This window comes from Mugil cephalus, chromosome 9 (genome assembly GCF_022458985.1).
Source record: "Mugil cephalus isolate CIBA_MC_2020 chromosome 9, CIBA_Mcephalus_1.1, whole genome shotgun sequence".
Classification (NCBI taxonomy): Eukaryota; Metazoa; Chordata; class Actinopteri; order Mugiliformes; family Mugilidae; genus Mugil; species Mugil cephalus.
Window position 1 is genome coordinate 23,076,507 of NC_061778.1, and position 17,602 is coordinate 23,094,108.

General features: G+C 44.0%; 1 protein-coding gene across 11 annotated transcripts in view; it reads left to right on the forward strand.

The window, feature by feature from the left end:
* The window catches only part of kirrel3b (kirre like nephrin family adhesion molecule 3b), a 151,789-nt gene that overhangs the window by 81,807 nt on the left and 52,380 nt on the right, over positions 1-17,602 (forward strand). For all 11 annotated transcript variants that reach the window (XM_047594518.1, XM_047594519.1, XM_047594521.1 and 8 more), the window contains exons 3-4: positions 6,510-6,659; positions 11,450-11,599. In XM_047594518.1, the coding sequence (XP_047450474.1) occupies positions 6,510-6,659; positions 11,450-11,599 (300 nt within the window). The remainder of the gene's footprint in view (positions 1-6,509; positions 6,660-11,449; positions 11,600-17,602) is intronic.

A 17,602-nucleotide genomic window follows, 5' to 3' on the forward strand; every position in this document is an offset into this window, starting at 1 on the left:
AAAAAAAAGAAAAGAAAAGAAAAGAAAGAAAAGCCAATATTCCAGTGAATTTGATGAACCACCCACAGCAGACTTATGATAAATACTATTGCAAATATTTGAGTCCTTGTCATTCCTGCTGTTCCCTTTCTCTCCGAAGGTAGATAATTGTTCCCCGCGTCATGTAATTTCAACTTTTCTGAACATGCGGAATGCAATTTCAGTCCGAATGGTTTGAGTTCATGAAAAATGTGTTGTACGTAAGGTATCTTCTGTGTAGACCACCTTTCTTTGTGACGGCATACTGCACCATTCATCTCCGCTCCACAATGTGTGTTATTAGAAATACACCTCATTCCAGGTTTGATGAGTGACAAATATCAAATGCCTTCGCGAACACTCTGTGGATCGATCACAGCTGATCAGGATTTTTGGGTGACTTCTGAAGTCACATCGTGAATAAATTAAACGACAAAACACGCTCGACTGAAGCGTGACTTTCAGTGGTTATGGCTAGTAATTAGCTGTCTCTTTCACTGCCAAGTTTCTGTAACACATTAGCAGTAATGCTGCTTTAACACCTCTGAAAATGGGCTTGCCTCTCTTCTTTCTTTCTTTCTTTCTTTTATTTCCACATTCATCGAAAATGCTCTTTCAGACATTTTACAGAGTGCATTTATCACCAATCTGAAACTAATTTTCACAAACACAGAAAGGGGTCTTATAACCACGGGCGAGATTGGAAGCCATTCTTTTGTGGCGCTTTACTGACCCTGTCAAATTAATGATTATGCTGCAAATAATTATAGTGCAAAAATCACAGCCATTATGGTGAGGCTGAGAATATATATATTAGGGAGAGATCCACATTTAGACCCATATAGCAAAGGATTGGCATTTCTATTGAGCGGCAGGTCTGAATTAAAGACCACAGCAGTTCTTCAGCAAGTGCTGAGTAATAATTTACGGAACTTTGGAGAAGAAAGTAGATGGAAAATGCGCTTTGTATTATTCCCCGCAGTGCGCATCCTGCTCTGTGGTTTCAACAAATGGACCAGCTGGATCTCCAACAGGGGCGGCAGTTTTCGTTTGACTTACTGGAGGTTCTAGTGGTCACTGCAATCCAGTCTACAAGAATAACTAAAGTGACCCCCTAACCTCGCAGCCTTTAACAAGCAGCCTGTCAGCTGTGGCAACACTACCTGTGCATTACTCCCCCACACAGTGAGAGAGACGGAATCACATTCGCACCTGTTCTTCTCTCCCGTCCTACCACTGAAAACCACCAGCAGCAATGTCGTAAAAAAAGAAACTACGGTCGTTGCCTACCAAATAACAACACATATGACTAACCCATCCACTCCTCCATATTCTGAAGCTCTCCCGTGTTTCTAAATTGCTGGTATAAAATGTCCAGGCCAGAGGGGTAATAGTTTTTGATAATGATCCCAGGCTAAGCTTTGGTGCTGTGTGGCCACATGCCGCACAGACAGCATGCTGATTATTTCTCTGAAGTGGGCTGGATGTGTGTCCGTAATGGTAATTTCCAGGCCTGATTGGCAAAGAGCGATGAAATTGGGGGCAGTTAGCACTGAGGGGAAAATAGTGCTGGAGTGTGTGGAAATGCAGCAGCCGTCCAATGGTAAACAAATTATCTGAAGTGAAATGACAACATTAGGCAATGCGAAGTGCCGGTCCGCATTATGAATATGGCTCCGTGTGCCGATTTTAACTACCTGCTTTTTACACCATTTGAAACAACCGGGCAGTCCTTATCACAGATCCCGGGCCTCACCTTTCAATCAAACCCAGCGTGAATCACATAATGTGATTTGATGATGGCGTAAACATGAAAACACTATAATTTACTTTCAGTTCCAGTTTATGTAAAAAAACAAAAAAAACAACCCCATATATGTGGATATTGAAATGCAGACAGCTACTTGCATTTCCCACATGTTTTTTTGTGTAGATATTACTGATAAATCTCTGCACCAATCTGATTCAACAGATTCAGTTGTCTATGCCTGTGAAGAACCTTTCAGTTATATCCCCACGTTGGCAAATATGACTTCCTCTTAGTTGGTGAAGATGTTTGAACAATGCCTTCTAATCCTCGACAATACAGTTGCACTATTGCCAATGCTCCGACCTTTATTATGAGTAGTATAAGTGTGTGATCAGATTGTCAAAATCTGCAGCGCGTCTTTAGGGAGAGTAGTTGGTAGATAATGGAGTATAAAAGATTTGAGCAAAAGGCTAATACAAAATTTCGCAAATCCAAAGAGAGCTGAGGCAAAACAATTTCTCCACTGCTGTCACTAATCTTTTCAGACATTATATGAAAACAAGTCATTGGCTTTTTTTTTTTTATTATTATTTTCTCCTTTTCGCTGTGAATCTATTCATAGATGTCTGTTTCTGAGTGAAACAAACCCACGGGATCGTGTGTTGTCTCTAACGGCAGACAAAAGGTGTCTTCTCCTGTGTCTCCGTGTGCCCACACACTCGCAGAACCTAACCCCTGAAGCCAAGGCGCATTTGACTCGCAACAAATTGGTATGTCTGGACCGTTTGCCATTTTATTTATTTGTTAATTTATATATTTATTTTACCAAGCTCTCTAGAAAACCCCATTAGGATACGTTATAAAGCTTTATTAATCTGCATCTCCAGCTCTGTGGGCACCTGAGCGTAATCGCCCTCCTCTCCTCTTATTACTGTCAGTGATGAAGAATAAAGTGAGGTGCTTAATTCTTAATTGCACTATGAAAATGTTTTTCATGAATAAGTGAGGGAGGCAGGTTGTCTCCGGTCCGCTGCGTGCCATGTCTGGCAGAGGGTATAGACAAGGTAGATTGGGTGGCTTGTTTTTTTTTTTGTTATGCCCAGTGAAGGATGAATCTGGCAGATGTGACAGAGATTTATTCGCTTGCAGAGGGGATGGATGGATGAATGAATGTAGCCACCTTGATGTGAGCGGCAGCCTCCTCACACGCGTCGCGCCGTTTCTCGGCAGCTGTGTCCCTATGAAGACACATTTGTTGCGAAACGCAGCCAGGCTTTAAATTGAATGAAGGAGGTCACTTTTTAACTGCGTAAGTAACAAGTACAAGCTGGTGTCAGTTAAGTCTTTGATCCCCTCTATTGCCGGTCTATTTTAATGGAGCTTTGAGGACATCAGACGTAGAATGGCAACAAAGTGCCAACTTTTAAGAAGACGTTTTTTTTTTTTTTTTTTTTTTTAAAGAATGTCTGTTTCATGTGGTGAAAGTTTCAAGTGTCAGGTTCCAATTCAAGATAAACACGTTTGAAGTCACAGTCGGTGTCAGAAGGGTTTGGCTTCTGAGTAAATGCTCTGCACTTATGTGGCACTTTTTCACCTTAGTGGTACTCAGAGCACTTTACAGTATTTCTCATTCACACTGACTGCTATGCAAGGTGGCCCTTCTGCACTTTGGCATAAGAAGGAACCAGGGAAGTGAACCCTGCTATTAGTGGACAACCCAGTCTACCGCATGAGACACTGCTGTGTTCTTCACTGACAACCATCCTTATTGAGTGCAGCCTTGTGGTTTACTGGTGGTTACTGGTTAACAGACATAATTCTTGTGCTGTTCATATTTTGTTTCTATGCCATACAGCAGACATCTTTTCCCCATTGAGGCTCAAGGTCCAAGCATGCTAAATCCTACAATTCCAATTATATTGGACAGGAGCATGTGATGCCTGTAGATTCTCTCTGTCAGGGAAATGTTATGTCTTTTAAACGCATGCAGTCTGCAACAAAGGCTTAATGGACAACTTTTTCCCCTTCATTAGCCAATAGAAGGGGCTTTAAGTTTGACATGTTACCATGTTAAGGTATCTCTGTTTGTTGTCCTTCAAACTGCAGAATGTGTGTGTATGTTTTTGAGTTGTTCTTAAACCGTTTTTTATATGTGTGCATGCGTCAGGCTCCATCCTTGCACTGGGGTGGGGGTGTCTGGTCTGGTCTAGGTGGGTGCTACATGAATGAACGCCGGGCCCAAAAGTTTCCCAGCATTGCCACAAGATGGTCAATGTTATTTACTTCTCCTGTCAGTGGTTTTAATGTTGCGGCTGATCGGTGTGTGTCCATGTTTTGAGCTCGCCTCCAAAGAATCCTGGATAATCGTTTCTGATAACAACAGCCTGGGGGACGCCTCTCAGGGAACAGATCATAGAGCATTTAGGTCATTATATTTCCCCATTTTTGAAACCACAGCAGGTTCAAACAGGAAGCTGTATCTCTGAAGCGCACCAGGAAGCATTGCCAGCTCCCTTTGGAAGCGCAGCCCACAACTCGACTGCTCAGACAGGGCGCGGCACAGAGCTCCGCGGCCAGCTCGTAATCTGTTTTCGGCATGTGTTCTGAAATAAACAAATCCAATCCAGAACACCCGCCAGTACTGACCAATAAACGATCTGATTATGATAAATGATGAAATGTGCATGCCTGCCGTTAGCCCTCTGTGTGAGACACATGTACAAGTACAACATCTGAAATGACTTTCTGAGCAGTCAAACATTTGAACATAAACATTAAACCTAACTTTCAGATAAAACTCAAAATAAGACCTACGTTAAATCTCTGTGCATCATTAAATATATAGAGCAAACTAGGGATATGTGTTCACAGATAATGAAGACAGGAGCGGGTATATAGGTAGTTTAGGAAGTACGCAGACACGTGTGCTACCAGCTAGGAGATCCCTCCAGTGTTAAATCAATTATTGCACAGGCTGGACCGTTTGATAATGTCTGTCATGACTGAGCAGATACAGAGATCCCTGGTGTTTACGGTGCGAACAAGACAATAGATCTGTTGAGTGGCTGTCTATACGTTGGCGTGATTCATCCGCGCGCTGACTGGGTAGCGGAGTACGGCCGAGATAAGCGGCTCACGTGGGAAACACAGTCAGGGCTGAACAAAGCCGTCTAGGTTTGAAGGGCAGCGCATACGGCAAGATAAAGTCTCACAGAGCCGGCATGAAGGCACACACATGTGGAGGGGCCTACTTAACCATGGAGATGGTGTTAAGTTTGAAGATGATGAAAAGCCTGGCATGTGCTTTGAAAAACAGCGCGTTATTATTATTTTTTTCTTCCTTCCTGATGCAGGTTGTTAAAAAAAGGCAGTGAACAGGATCATGTACGGTGTGTGAGACAGTGAATACAAGGAGACTGCATGAATTAATAGGAAAACTTCCATCGAAATCCATCACAAGTAACTTGGTTATTCTAGTAGCAATTTGTTTCTTGTATGACGACAATCTTTCTTTTGTTTGTGGTTTGAAATTGTGAAGGATGAGTCATGTTCCTTGAATATAAAACCAAGCATACGAGGAAGCAGCACTACACAAAGACATACAGTAAGATGGAAAAACTGTCTCTAATGTCCGTCCAGTGCCGTCTTTGCTCCGTTATTGAAATTCACTACAAGCTAATCTTCCCACAGCTTTTTATGTGCATGTGATTAAGATCAAACGGTGGGTTTGCATGTACGCGCCCGTTCCAGCGTAAATGCGAAGCGTGCTCCAGTTAGTGCGGTATCTGTGCCGCCGTGCGAATCAAGGACAAATAAAAATATTATGCTGACGGAGAAGGAGGAAGACAACAAGATCTAAACAACTGAACTGAGAAGTTTGGAAATAAGAAAGAACTGTGAAAAAAACTGTTTGGGGAAAAGTGTGAGGGAGCAACTAGCACTTTTAAACCTTTGCTGCAATTTGTGCTCTCAAAGCAGACTGAGAGTGTCATGAATGCATGTCAGTGCGTGTAGGCTTTAGTTGACAGGCAGCCTGCCAGTGTTTCTAACTACACATCAGTGCCACTTGGTACCCTCCATTCTGATTCACAGCACTCACGCACACCTCTAGCACCACGGCACCCTTCCCCATTAACACACCCTCTGCCTCTAATGGAGTTCACTACACACTACTTTCCGCCTGAACACGCAGCACAGGAGTGCAGCTAATAGGGGCTGCACAGTTGGAATACATGGGTGTGAGCTTGAGTTAATGTATGCCACTAGAGCAGTGTTGGCAGACAAGACGGTGTTATCTGCTGTGGTGTGTACGGGCCCAGCCCATCTGCACGGTGACATCCTTCATAAATGAAGCAAGCCGAGCTGTTGACGCCTGTCTCTTAGCCCGCGCTTCAGTCCTGGTGCTGCGCTGACACCTCTGATGTACGTACAGTATCCTGTGTCTGTAGCATGAATAGTAAAAAGATGTGCCACATTTGTATATCACCCTTTAGGGTTCTTTCGGCGTGAGCCTGACAAGAGGTTTGAGCGAAATTGGGGAAAATGGGCACATTGTGTGCTTCCGTCACTTTTCCCATCATTCCCGCACTTCAATCACTGACTGAAAGTATTCATAACCGCTGCCTTATTCTTCTCCTTAATCTCCCATTTTCCGTGCCACTTGTCTTGATTATGTTACATAACATAAGGGTTGAAGTAGGCTGGAGCTAACCTCACCCCTTCTTTCTTCTTTGCCTTCAAGGAGCGACGGCCATGTTTTCCCAGCAGCCACAGGACCTGGTGGTGGTGGCGGGCCAGCCTGTGACGTTACCATGCACCATCCCTGGATACCACGGTGTCGTCCTGTGGATCAAAGACGGCCTGGCACTCGGAGTGGGTAGAGACCTCTCCGGTACGTAACAATATTTATCCCCTTGAGCGCGCTACCCTGATTCTGCCACCCCCCTCTTTCTGTTTCCTCTATTAATTACACTCGCTAATAAAGCTGTCAAATTGAAATGGCTGATTTCTGACAAGCCTCCCTCTGCCAGATACACGACAGACACACAAAAGAGGTCCCATAAAAGTGTGGTAAAAAAAAAAAAAGACGAAGAATTATATTACCAGTGTAATAATTATGTTACTCATTGTGACCAAACAGAATCAAAAATTAATTTCTCATTTCTGTGCTACATGCCGAGTTAAATCTCTCATACTTTCGCGTTTGGCAGCGGAGCACGAAAATCCAAATGAAATGCAAAAGCGGCGGCTGCACTCGTCTTTCTCTGGTGCTCCAGGCTGCTAAATAGCTTTTTGAAGACTGGCTGTGGTCCTCTAATTACGCCGCACCTAATGCATAATTGTCTTAATTGTTTAATTTGGAGTAAAAATGACTGCCGCACTGTCATTTAGTAGCCGGTCGCTCCACCAGCGGAAGCTTTATGTATATTCATAAGCATGATGAATTTCAAGGAAGCGCATCACTCCTCCGAACAAACATTTCAATCCTTTTGAAGCGGTGACATATTGAGTAAGAAAATCCTGCATCAATGAGTGTTAAATTCTAGCAAAACACGACTAGGTTTGAATGTGCACATATTGCTCCGTGCGCAGCAGGAAGCTTTACTCTCTAAGAGTGCGGTCTGTTTTCACAGCTCTCTCAAGCCTCCACTCTGAGACAACTGAGGAATCTGGAGTTAATTGCAATTCAAGGCACACAGTGTCCAACTGTGGCCATTTTCAAAACACAAATGTCTCTTATGATCCCAAGTGATTAAATATGTATTGCGCTGGAGACCGGGGGTCTTCTACCCTCTGACCTTTAGCAAACACTTTCAGAGGCCTTCTCCATTGCTGATGTGGTCCGTAATTAAACCTCAGCGGCTGACAGAGCCCCAGTAAAGCCCTGCTTTTCTCTCGTCAGGTCCTTATCAGACCCAGGGGAGGCTGAGAGGTAGCTGTAAACAATAGTCCTGCAGTCTCCAAGTCTCCTTTGGAAGAAGAGAAGGCAGACGGGGAGAGTACTTATGATTGCTGGAGATAGAATTGAGGAGGGAAGACGGGAGAGAGAGAGAGGGAGAGCACAATTTTATTTAGGGTCAGAGTGGAGCAGAGATGTTTATCCTCTTCTATTTTATTGATTTAACAAGACAAGACAATCTAGATTGAAATTACATTTCAGCAACGGGCAAAGTCAGAGGAAGGAGTAGAAAGAGGGAAATGAGAGAGTGTTGGGTCACCACACTCAAGGGAGCTGCAGCAGATCACCCTTTAACAGCGCATCTGTGAATAGTTTAGCGGTCGTGGACGTGACGCACTAATCCTGGTCATCCAAACAACCACCCCCCCTCTTCTTTTTTGGATGAATAATCGGGCCAGAGATGTGGAGTCGGAGTGTTAAAAATGTCCAGGGTTTTGTATGAAGAGAAATAGCCGCCTGCCAGGATAAAATAGGCTGCTGGAATCAACCCTGTGATACGGACAGGGGCTGAGTGCCTTCTATTGAGACAGATGACACTCTTTCAAAATAAAGCGCTCCACAGCTGTCCTTTTTTATCCCCCCCCACCGCCCCCTGCCTCACCTAAACTAGCAATGCATGCGGCAGTAAGAGTGATGGTACATCAGCGCAAGATGTACACAATGAAAGGAAAGTGGCAGCTGTATACATAAAAAGTGCGACGAATCAAATGTTGCACGTGGCATTTCAGTAATATAGGTCTGCTCGGCTATTCATAGAAAGAAGGCTGCGTTGGCAGAGCGCTCCGCCTGGGACCTGTTTCCATTCACAGGAGCAGTGATTAAACCGAGAGAACTCCTTTCACCATTCAGCTCAAGAAATCACCACACAAAAGCCAATGATTCCTATCTGTCCCTGAATTTCCTTTTCATTCCCTTTTGTGTCACGGTTTTCCACTCTAATTAAAGAAAAGTGAAGTAGCCCCACAGCAGCTCGACGTACCAATCAATGCCATGAATATGCATGACATGGAACGTATCTGCTGCACGTGATGACGGGGACAATAGGCGAAGCGGCTATAAGTGAATACTCCTGGTGGGCGCACAAAAAGAGATGGTGAAGGAAGTGTCTCCACAAGCCATGTTGCACATTTACGGGTTACAGCAGAATGAGCCCCCGAGAAGAGAGACCGTGTGCCACTGCTGCCTCCCGCGAGTAAGTCGTGCCCACAGTCACCTGTTCGCAGCTTTAGAAAACCTGTTTTCATCCCCTGGTGGTTACACTGTGTGAAACGCGTTTTAGGAGAGTGCTATAAATCACTAGGCCACGCCTCAAGTGAGGTATAGTTACATGCACGGAGACACATGCACGTCCGCCATTGATTTAGCCTCAAGACAAATCCATTCCCCCCTGATGGATTCATTACTCCTTAATGGGCCTATTTTACATTGTTTGCTTTGGGTAACACATTGTGTCTTTGAAATTCACCGAGATCCGAGATCAATGGCCCTGCATAGGTACACATCACATGTGCAGAGGTGATCAGTCTTCATGTGCGCCAGGGTAATTTCAATCATTTTGACAAAAATGCATGATGTAGGTGCTCATAAGGTGACACAAACACATTACAGTATGTTTGCGCCCTCTGAAAATGAGATTATAACATTCTTATCATTTACTATCCACCATAAATGCAGATTACTTTTCCTTTTGGATCCGGCTAATGCAGAGAGATGAAACTGGAGCAGAGCCACGTCCTCGCGCAAGCAAAATTATTCTTAGTTTGCCTCAGGCACGGGAGAGGTAACCTGCGTGATCATCTGTATGTGTAACATAAATTTACATGGCTTGTACCTTGCAATAATTAAGGCGAGCAAAAACAGAGTGCAGGTTTCTATGGCGGCAGGCAGAGGTAAGACCTACTTACTAGAGGCGACTCAAGGTCGGCCCATTCAGATTTGCGCAATGATCATTACCCTTGTGATCCGCTGTGGCATTACTGCTTTGAATCTCATCAATGGACATAAAACTGAAGCAAAATGGTTCTCTGGGTGACCTTGTGCGCATAATGTGATATCTTCTATTTTAGTCATTATGGGTATGAAAAAGCGGGAAGCCCCTTTACAATAACTGGTTATTAATGTTAATTAATGGATGCTTTGGCTTGTGATCAGGCGTCTGTTAACCCGGGTGCACGCAGCCTGCAACGAAGAGCCACCTTTCCTCAGCGTAGGAGGCACTGTAGCAAATGACGTGTCAAAGAGAACTTTTTTCATCTCCTTGACAGGTTTCAATGTTACCTCTTTGCCCGTATTAGCAAGCGCCTGTGTTACCTTCTTTATTTCTGTCTGGTGTTAATGTTTATGTTTAGGTGTACTTTTGCCCTTCATGCTTCTCTGTAGAACCTTAAGATTAAAGGCTACATGCAGGAGGATGAAATGCAGAGAGTGCCTTAATAGGCTGTAACTCACTCCACCAGCATATAATGAGGCCCACTTCATGCTCTATTAAAGGCTACTGAATTCAGTGAAGCAACAGTCTGTAATTGGACTTTGAGCCTAAGATGGGTTTTCGCAGTAGACAAATTCAAGGAATTAAAAACTGCTATAAGACTGACCGACCTGTTATGTTCCATCTGGGAACCAAACCATGTAACCGGACTGGGAAGACTTTCCAGTGACAAACTTTTGGGGGAATTTGAGATTTGTTGGCAGTGACCCCACAGTTGGACGGTGCTGGTGAAGCTTTTTTGGAAAAGGGAAGGACGTTTTTACAAAGCGCAAAGCTGGAGCAAAGTTAATGTTAAATGTTTGGTCTTTTTCTCATGTAAGGCTCTTGTAATCCAGTCCTCTGGTTTCATCATAGATCAGTTACGGAAGGACTAGTGGAGGGAAAAGCAATTCTATGTTGTTTTTTTTGTCTCCACAGTAATTAAGAAGATGGAGTGAGATATAAAAAAAAAATTCTCTTCCTCCTCCTCCTGCCCATTGTATGTGTTTTTTCTATTTTCCTCTATTCTCGATATTTTATATTGTTTGCGTAGATGGCAAAAGAAAAAAAATCAGTGCACTGGGAAAAATGTTTCTGTAATGTGCACACTGTGTGACAATAAACTCTTTGAATCTCAGAGTCTTGCCCCTGTGGAGAAATGCACCGCGCAACACTCCCGCGATGCATAATTTGATGAGAATTGAGGGGATATCTTTGAAACCATCTCGCTTGACTTGTGTTAAACGCCCAGGTCTCGTGGATGTTGCTCTGCTTTCTTGCGTTATTGAACTATAAATCACTTCACAGAGCAATGCTAAAACACCTCAAACTCGAGCTGTTCCTGTTTACAGTTGCAGTAAAACATCATTCTGCAGAATGCAGCAACCTCCACAGCAGCTCATTAGCATAGCCAGGAGTCCTATAAAAACCTGCATGAAAGCACATTGCGAGTAAATGAAAGAAATGAACAATCAAGCAGTATTCACCAATAAAGTAATCCTCTCCTTGACTCCTTGCTATTTAACTTATCTGCTTTTGCAGCTCATTTAACATGTTCATGCCAATAGAGTGCATTATAACAAGGACACATTTATTTGTTTTTTATGCTTTGACAGCTCTAATAAACATTATTAAGGACACGTCACACGCTATGGCCTCTGAAAAGCTTTATTTATTTATTTGTTTATTTGACAGGTGGGCCATATTTTATTTTCTGAGGGTGATTTAAAACGAGCAAAATGTGTTTGCGCCGCAGGCTATCCTCGTTACACAGTGATTGGCGACCATGGTTCAGGAGAGCATCATCTGCGGATCCAGCGCGTCGAGCTGATGGATGACGCTGTGTTCGAGTGCCAGGCCGTCCAGGCTGCCATGAGGTCCCGTCCCGCCCGTCTCACTGTGCTGGGTAAGCAGAACCAAACACACGCAGAGTCCAAACAATGCCACTGCGCTCGCGCCAACCTCCCTCCGATAGCCGAGGCGCAAAGCATGGAGCGGCGCTGGCATCACCGGCTCCTCACTTATTTGCTTTTTGCTGTTGTTTTTGTGCCTGTTTTAGAGATAAAGTCAGTGAGGCCTGGGTTGAGGTGGTTCGGGCATGTTCAGAGGAGGGATAGAGAATATATTAGTGAATTTAGAGCTGCCAGGCAGGAGGTGTAGAGAGGAAGACTAAAGAGGGGGTTTATGGGTGTAGAGAAGGAGGACATGGTACTAGATGGTGTGAAAGAAGAGGATGCAGAAGAGAGGGTGACCCCTGGAGAGAAAAGCTGAAATTAAAAGAAGAATGACAAAATGCATTGTTCTTTACTGTTACTGTCGAAACAAACTCACCCAAATATGGGTACGCACACAAACGACACTTTCACAAGTTGTAATATCCACAATCATTCCAAAAAAAAGATTAAAAAAAAAAAAATAAAGCCACCAAGAAGGAATTCAGTCTGTGATAACGTTTCCTATTTGGTAGACGGTGTCAATATGACTGAACTTTTGCAGACCCTTACATTTCCACTCTAATTTCCTTCCTCTGCATGCAGCCTCCATTTTCATTACCACCATAAGCTTGAGAGGTTACAGGCTCTTAATTAAACTTTATTGGGTTATCATTCAGTGTTGCCATTTCTGTCTTATTGGGTAGCGCACGTTCCAACCTCTGCCTCCCGTTTCTGTCTCGGGCCCTCCACGCTTCCCGCCGCCTCCGCCAGCCTCCACCAGCCAGGAGAGAGCCTGTGACAGAGCACAAAAAGAACAAGGGTAAAAGAAAGAGTAAAAACAGTAGGGAGAGGATGTGGGGGCGTCCCCCACGCAGCCCTCACCACCAGCGACTGATCTTCCGTATTGATCCAGCCTAATGAAAAGTGAAGCTAACGATTTGTAGGGGAGAAGGCAGCGAGAGGGAAAAAGAGAGAGGGGAAGACAAATTGCGGCGTAACATTTCTCTGGCTGCCAAGGCCCCTCTGCAAATGGATATAAGAGAATAATTCTGGGTAATTCTACAGAGAGCTCAGAATGCCTGTTGTGTCTGCGCTTTTCTGTTTTCCGCGCCGTCCATCTCACTCTGCACGTTGAAATCTTTCAAAGTTGAGCAGCTCCCGCACTGAAAATCTTTTTACCTTTTTGCCATGGCATCAAGAACGAGGAGGGAAAAAAATAATTGTGGCAGGCTTAAGATGTGTATCCTCACAGTGTGCAAGGCCGCTGTCAGTGGATTTGATCAATTTGGCCGTTGAACTGTTTTTACTAAAGGGGATTTTTTATTTCATTTTTTTTTTTTACTATTTAAACATGATATTTAAAATCCCTTTTTGCTGCCTCTTTAGTAGCCTTGAGAATATTCATGGCTGTGAAACTGCCATTTCTTGTGAAAACATCCCCTCGCAGGAGTAAACAGTTGCCAGTCCATTCAAACCTTTCTTTTTTCTTTTACTTTTTGTTTTTTTTTACATTTGGTTTTTGTTTTTAATTCCCTCCGTATACTGTGATTTTCTTATTTGGCACAACCTACACTGACTATTCCAAGTAATTAAAAAGGCGAAACATTATTAGCTTGACTTTGGATGGCTAGCAACACATAGCGGCGGGTAGTGAGGCCCAACAGTATTTATGTAACTAATCAGCAGCGAGAGAGGGGGAGCCTTTATTACCTATTTGGCTTATTGAGGGTGAGAGAGTTTATCATTCCTCCCCATAAGCCCGAATAGAAGGTGTTTGTTTAATCCCCTGCCAAGCTAGCTGACTCCTGAGTGCACTGCCAGGGAGAGCTCCAGGCTGACGTACACACAAGGTAATGGAGGAAATATATGCAAGGCCTGTGTCACTGCAAACTCCGGGCTGTCAATTACTTGCCAGTGGTGACAGAGTGCGTCTATCGACTTGGAAGACAGCTACGGCCACGCACACACCTACCCGTGTGTGCGCACAGACACAAATACGCGCGCATACCTGAATATGCTTAGACGCGCACTCACACCCACTAGTGCACACGCGAGCACCCTCCCTCCACCGAGCAGCAGGCAGCGGAATAAATCTAAACCCCCACCCCACCTATCTCCATCTTTCATAACTCAATATCAGCCCAAACTCCTCCATGTGCCACACCAGAGTAACTGCTCTCCTCTTCACTTTGATAAGCCCCGGAAATAACATAACATTTGCTCGTGTCGAAGCCAAATAATAGGGGTTGTATGTTTTTTTTTTTCATTTTTCCTCTTAGCTTCTCAAAGGTTCGGAGAGTGCGCCCTTGAAGGGCGTCACTTGGCTGACTGGCCGGCCCATTTACGACATAAATTAAAAGGTTAAAAAAGCACGCCGACTGCATCAGCGTTTCTAAACAGCAAAGGGGTCCCCTCATCAGAAAGCTCCCGGGACTAAACAGACAGTGAAGTTAACCCAGTCGAGCGTTTGCGTGGCTTGCAGGCTTACCCTCACGAGCCAAAGGAGAATCAAGGTCTTGTGAATTAGTCATGAAGGAAGAGAATGCAGGGTTTCAGGTCCAAAAATGACCCCCGAGGCTAATTATATCCCTCGCAGCGAGCTGGCACCTTTCCAGACCTTTACTGCAATCCTTAGGTTGTCCCCAACCGCTACAATGAAGTGGAGAGAAATCACCGTTGTTTGATTATAGGCTGAAAAATTCTTTTAATAAATCTAGAGCACGTTTCCAAACAGGAAAATGTGCCATAATAATAACACATTGCCGTTGTTTTAGTAGATTAGTCTCTCTTTTATGGCTTTTTTTTTGTTTTGTTTTGTTTTGTTTTGCTCTTGCCGTCTTATTTTTCCATTCACTCCTGCCGTTTCTTCTTTCATGACTTAGTGCCTAGTCAATGGAGAGCTGTGAACTTCTTTGATTACTGAGCTCTCTTAAATTAAAACACGGTCTCGACAGAATAGACAATGAGTTTGCAAACTAAGGCGGAATGAACAGAGGCTTCCATGTAATCTCTGTTCATTGAAGTTTTAAAATTTTTTACAAAAGATAAACTCAAAAGATAACAGCGTGATAAATAGTAATTTGGTCCGTATTATGCTCTTTATTAATTAAAGTTGAACTACCATCAGTGCGTTTTTTTTTTTATGTTACTGATTACTGATGCAGATTTCCTGCTGATCGCTTCTCCTTTGACCTTTAGGAGTTATTTTCAGACAAAGACTGTGGAATGGTTAACATCTCAGTGTTCCATCTCTGCCCAGTGTGCGCTCATTAAGGCCACGCTGCAGATGAAGTTATGGAGATCAGGCAGAAGGTGTTGGAACGCCTGCGAAATGACGTTTAACCTGTTTCGCTTGGAGCAAATTAATAGCTTGACACTCCATTAGCAGAAAATAGAGTTCAGAGAAAACCACGCAGATATCTCAGTAATTATGTAAACATATATATTGTACTTGGCATCTCAGTCACAATAGTAATACTTATTACAGACACCATAATCAAAAAGTTACTAACTGAGCAACTGATTATGTAGTTAATATGGATTGTTGTGCAAACTATTAAAAAAGGAATATTATGCATCTGGGCTTGTGTGAGCGTGAAATGACATTTCTTAGGGCTGCGCTCTTGTCGATGTCTGATGACAGTCTCTCTCCACATGTGACAAGTACTGTTGCAGGGTGAAACTCAAAGACCTTCCACAAGATCTTTCAACATGAAAGGCATTCACAAACACAATGCGATGCTGGTCGTCTGACAAACATAATTGATAGCATGCCATTTGAATGAGCCATTGTGTGCGAGATATTTGTTTTCCCTTTGCTGCATTGTTAATGTTTTGGACCCACGCTCCAGCAGCAATATGCATGTACACAAAAGCCCAAGGGTATCTTTTGTTGTTGTTGTTTCCAACTGCCAAAGCTGAATCAGCCATTTCTGTGGATGTGTCTGAATTGAAATGATTATTTCTCAAGGATGACACTGTCATCCTTTTAATAATGGAAACGAACTTTGAGGGCAGGGGTAAAAAAAAAAAAAAAAAAAAAAAATTAATTAGAAATTTTTTATCAAGTAAAAAACTGAAACTATCGTGCGCACTCCACGGCTGTCTCAGGACAGCTTCAGCACACGAAGGGTGTGGCGTAAGTTATTCTCACTCCAAGCACTCTGCCTGTGTAGATCCGCGCACGCTTTTGTTGTCTTTTCCCTGTGATTTACGGTCATAGAAGTCAGCTGCACGTGTCCCACTGAGTAATGCTCTTGAAAGTGTGCGTGAGAGAGCCACATTCTGAGAAAATCTTATTAAATTTGGCAGCTTCCCATGTAAGTAACCAATTTGTCTCTTACAAAAGTTAATTTAAGTCTAGCCAAGCATCTCAGTAGCATGGGGAGAGATAAGGTGTCCTAAATGGCAGTCATTCTGGGAGAAAATTTGACTTTAACATTCGTATTACGCCGCCTTTCTTTCGCCATTTTGTCTACAACACGAGATGGGATGATAACTACATCTATGATATCGGAGAGGCAGCGAACAGGTGTGCGATTATGGCAGACAGACTGTATGTAGGATGTTTTTTTTTTTCCTCCCCTCTCGGCATTTCAGCAGAAGGAGGAGAAATGACATGAATACATCTGTGCTCTGCAAAACAACAGTACCAACTGTGTACAGGTGCTGAGCTGATTGGAATTCACACTACATAGTAAATAGATTTGCTTCGGCTAACCGCGCATGTTGTCGGCAAACTTGTGATTGGCGTGAAGAAACTTCCAAAACCGAAAGGGCCCTTCATTGGCAGAAAATTCGGATAAGAGTTTTATACATATATTTATATATATATTTATTTTTAACCAAGATTTGGAACCTGAATCCTGATTTGGCTGCCTCCCACCCTCACACACACACACACGCGTGGTTGTAGAGCACAGCTCAGCCGGGTGGCGAGCAGCGATGTCAGCACCCTCCCAGTCTGTAGAGAGCAGCTTCTGGGGCTGCACATGGCTGCGCTGTGACGGAGCAAGCGTCGCACGCCTCTGACAGCTCTGGCATCTCCCCAGCTCCTCGTCCCATCTTCATCATTCCTTCCCTGCGTTTCATTTGGCGCCGCACGCGGAGAACATGACACCAACACTCACCGAATGCTTACTAAGTGTTTCCGTACTGCATTCATTAACAGGTTACCAAAATTAATCTGCGTCCGCCGCGTGACTTTCATCTCCTTCCCCAGTCCTTTCCACTTTCAACTGCTTTCTCCCGCGCTTCTTTTCGTCTCGTTACTTTTTTTTTTCTGAGTAGTGCACGCTTATTTTTGCAAATCAGTCATCTGCTTCTTTTTTTTTTTTTTTAATGTTGTGTATTCATTTTGTACAGCCTGCCATAGTGTTGGCTGCTGCCATCTGCCATTCTGTAAAATACATTTCTCTGTCTCTCCTTTTATTTCATTCTCCTGTCTCGTTTATGCATATATATGTCCGTGTTTGTGTGGATGTGCACACGCGTGGCGGAAGATCTCCTGGCTTCCAAACAGATGTGCAATGACAGCACTTGAAGAGGGCCGGTGATTTGGGCCAGTGAGCCTCGCGCGTCTCTCGTATCCACCTGCTCCGGGTGTTCCTCTCCTCTGTTTTTATTTTTCCTTTTTTCCTCGTCTTCTATTTTTCCTGATCTATCTATCACAAACTCTGCAAGCTGTCGCGGCGGGGTGACAGGCGGCCCGTGCATGCATTCCTCTGAAATAGACAGGAAAGTCAGGAAGCTCATTGCTGTTCAGGACACGTCTGCCGAAGCACAGAGTTACAGAGGCTACACGTTGCCAGCCTTCCCCCTCCCCTGCACCTTCCAGCCTCCTCGTGAGGAGCCCCTCTCTCATTCATTTGCCTCCAAATTGCTTTTCCTCCCTTGCTCACGCTCCTGGAATGCCGGGGCGCTTGCAAGATTTCACTGGCTTCTTTGGAGAAGTTTCCCCCAGTGTTGGTTTGGCC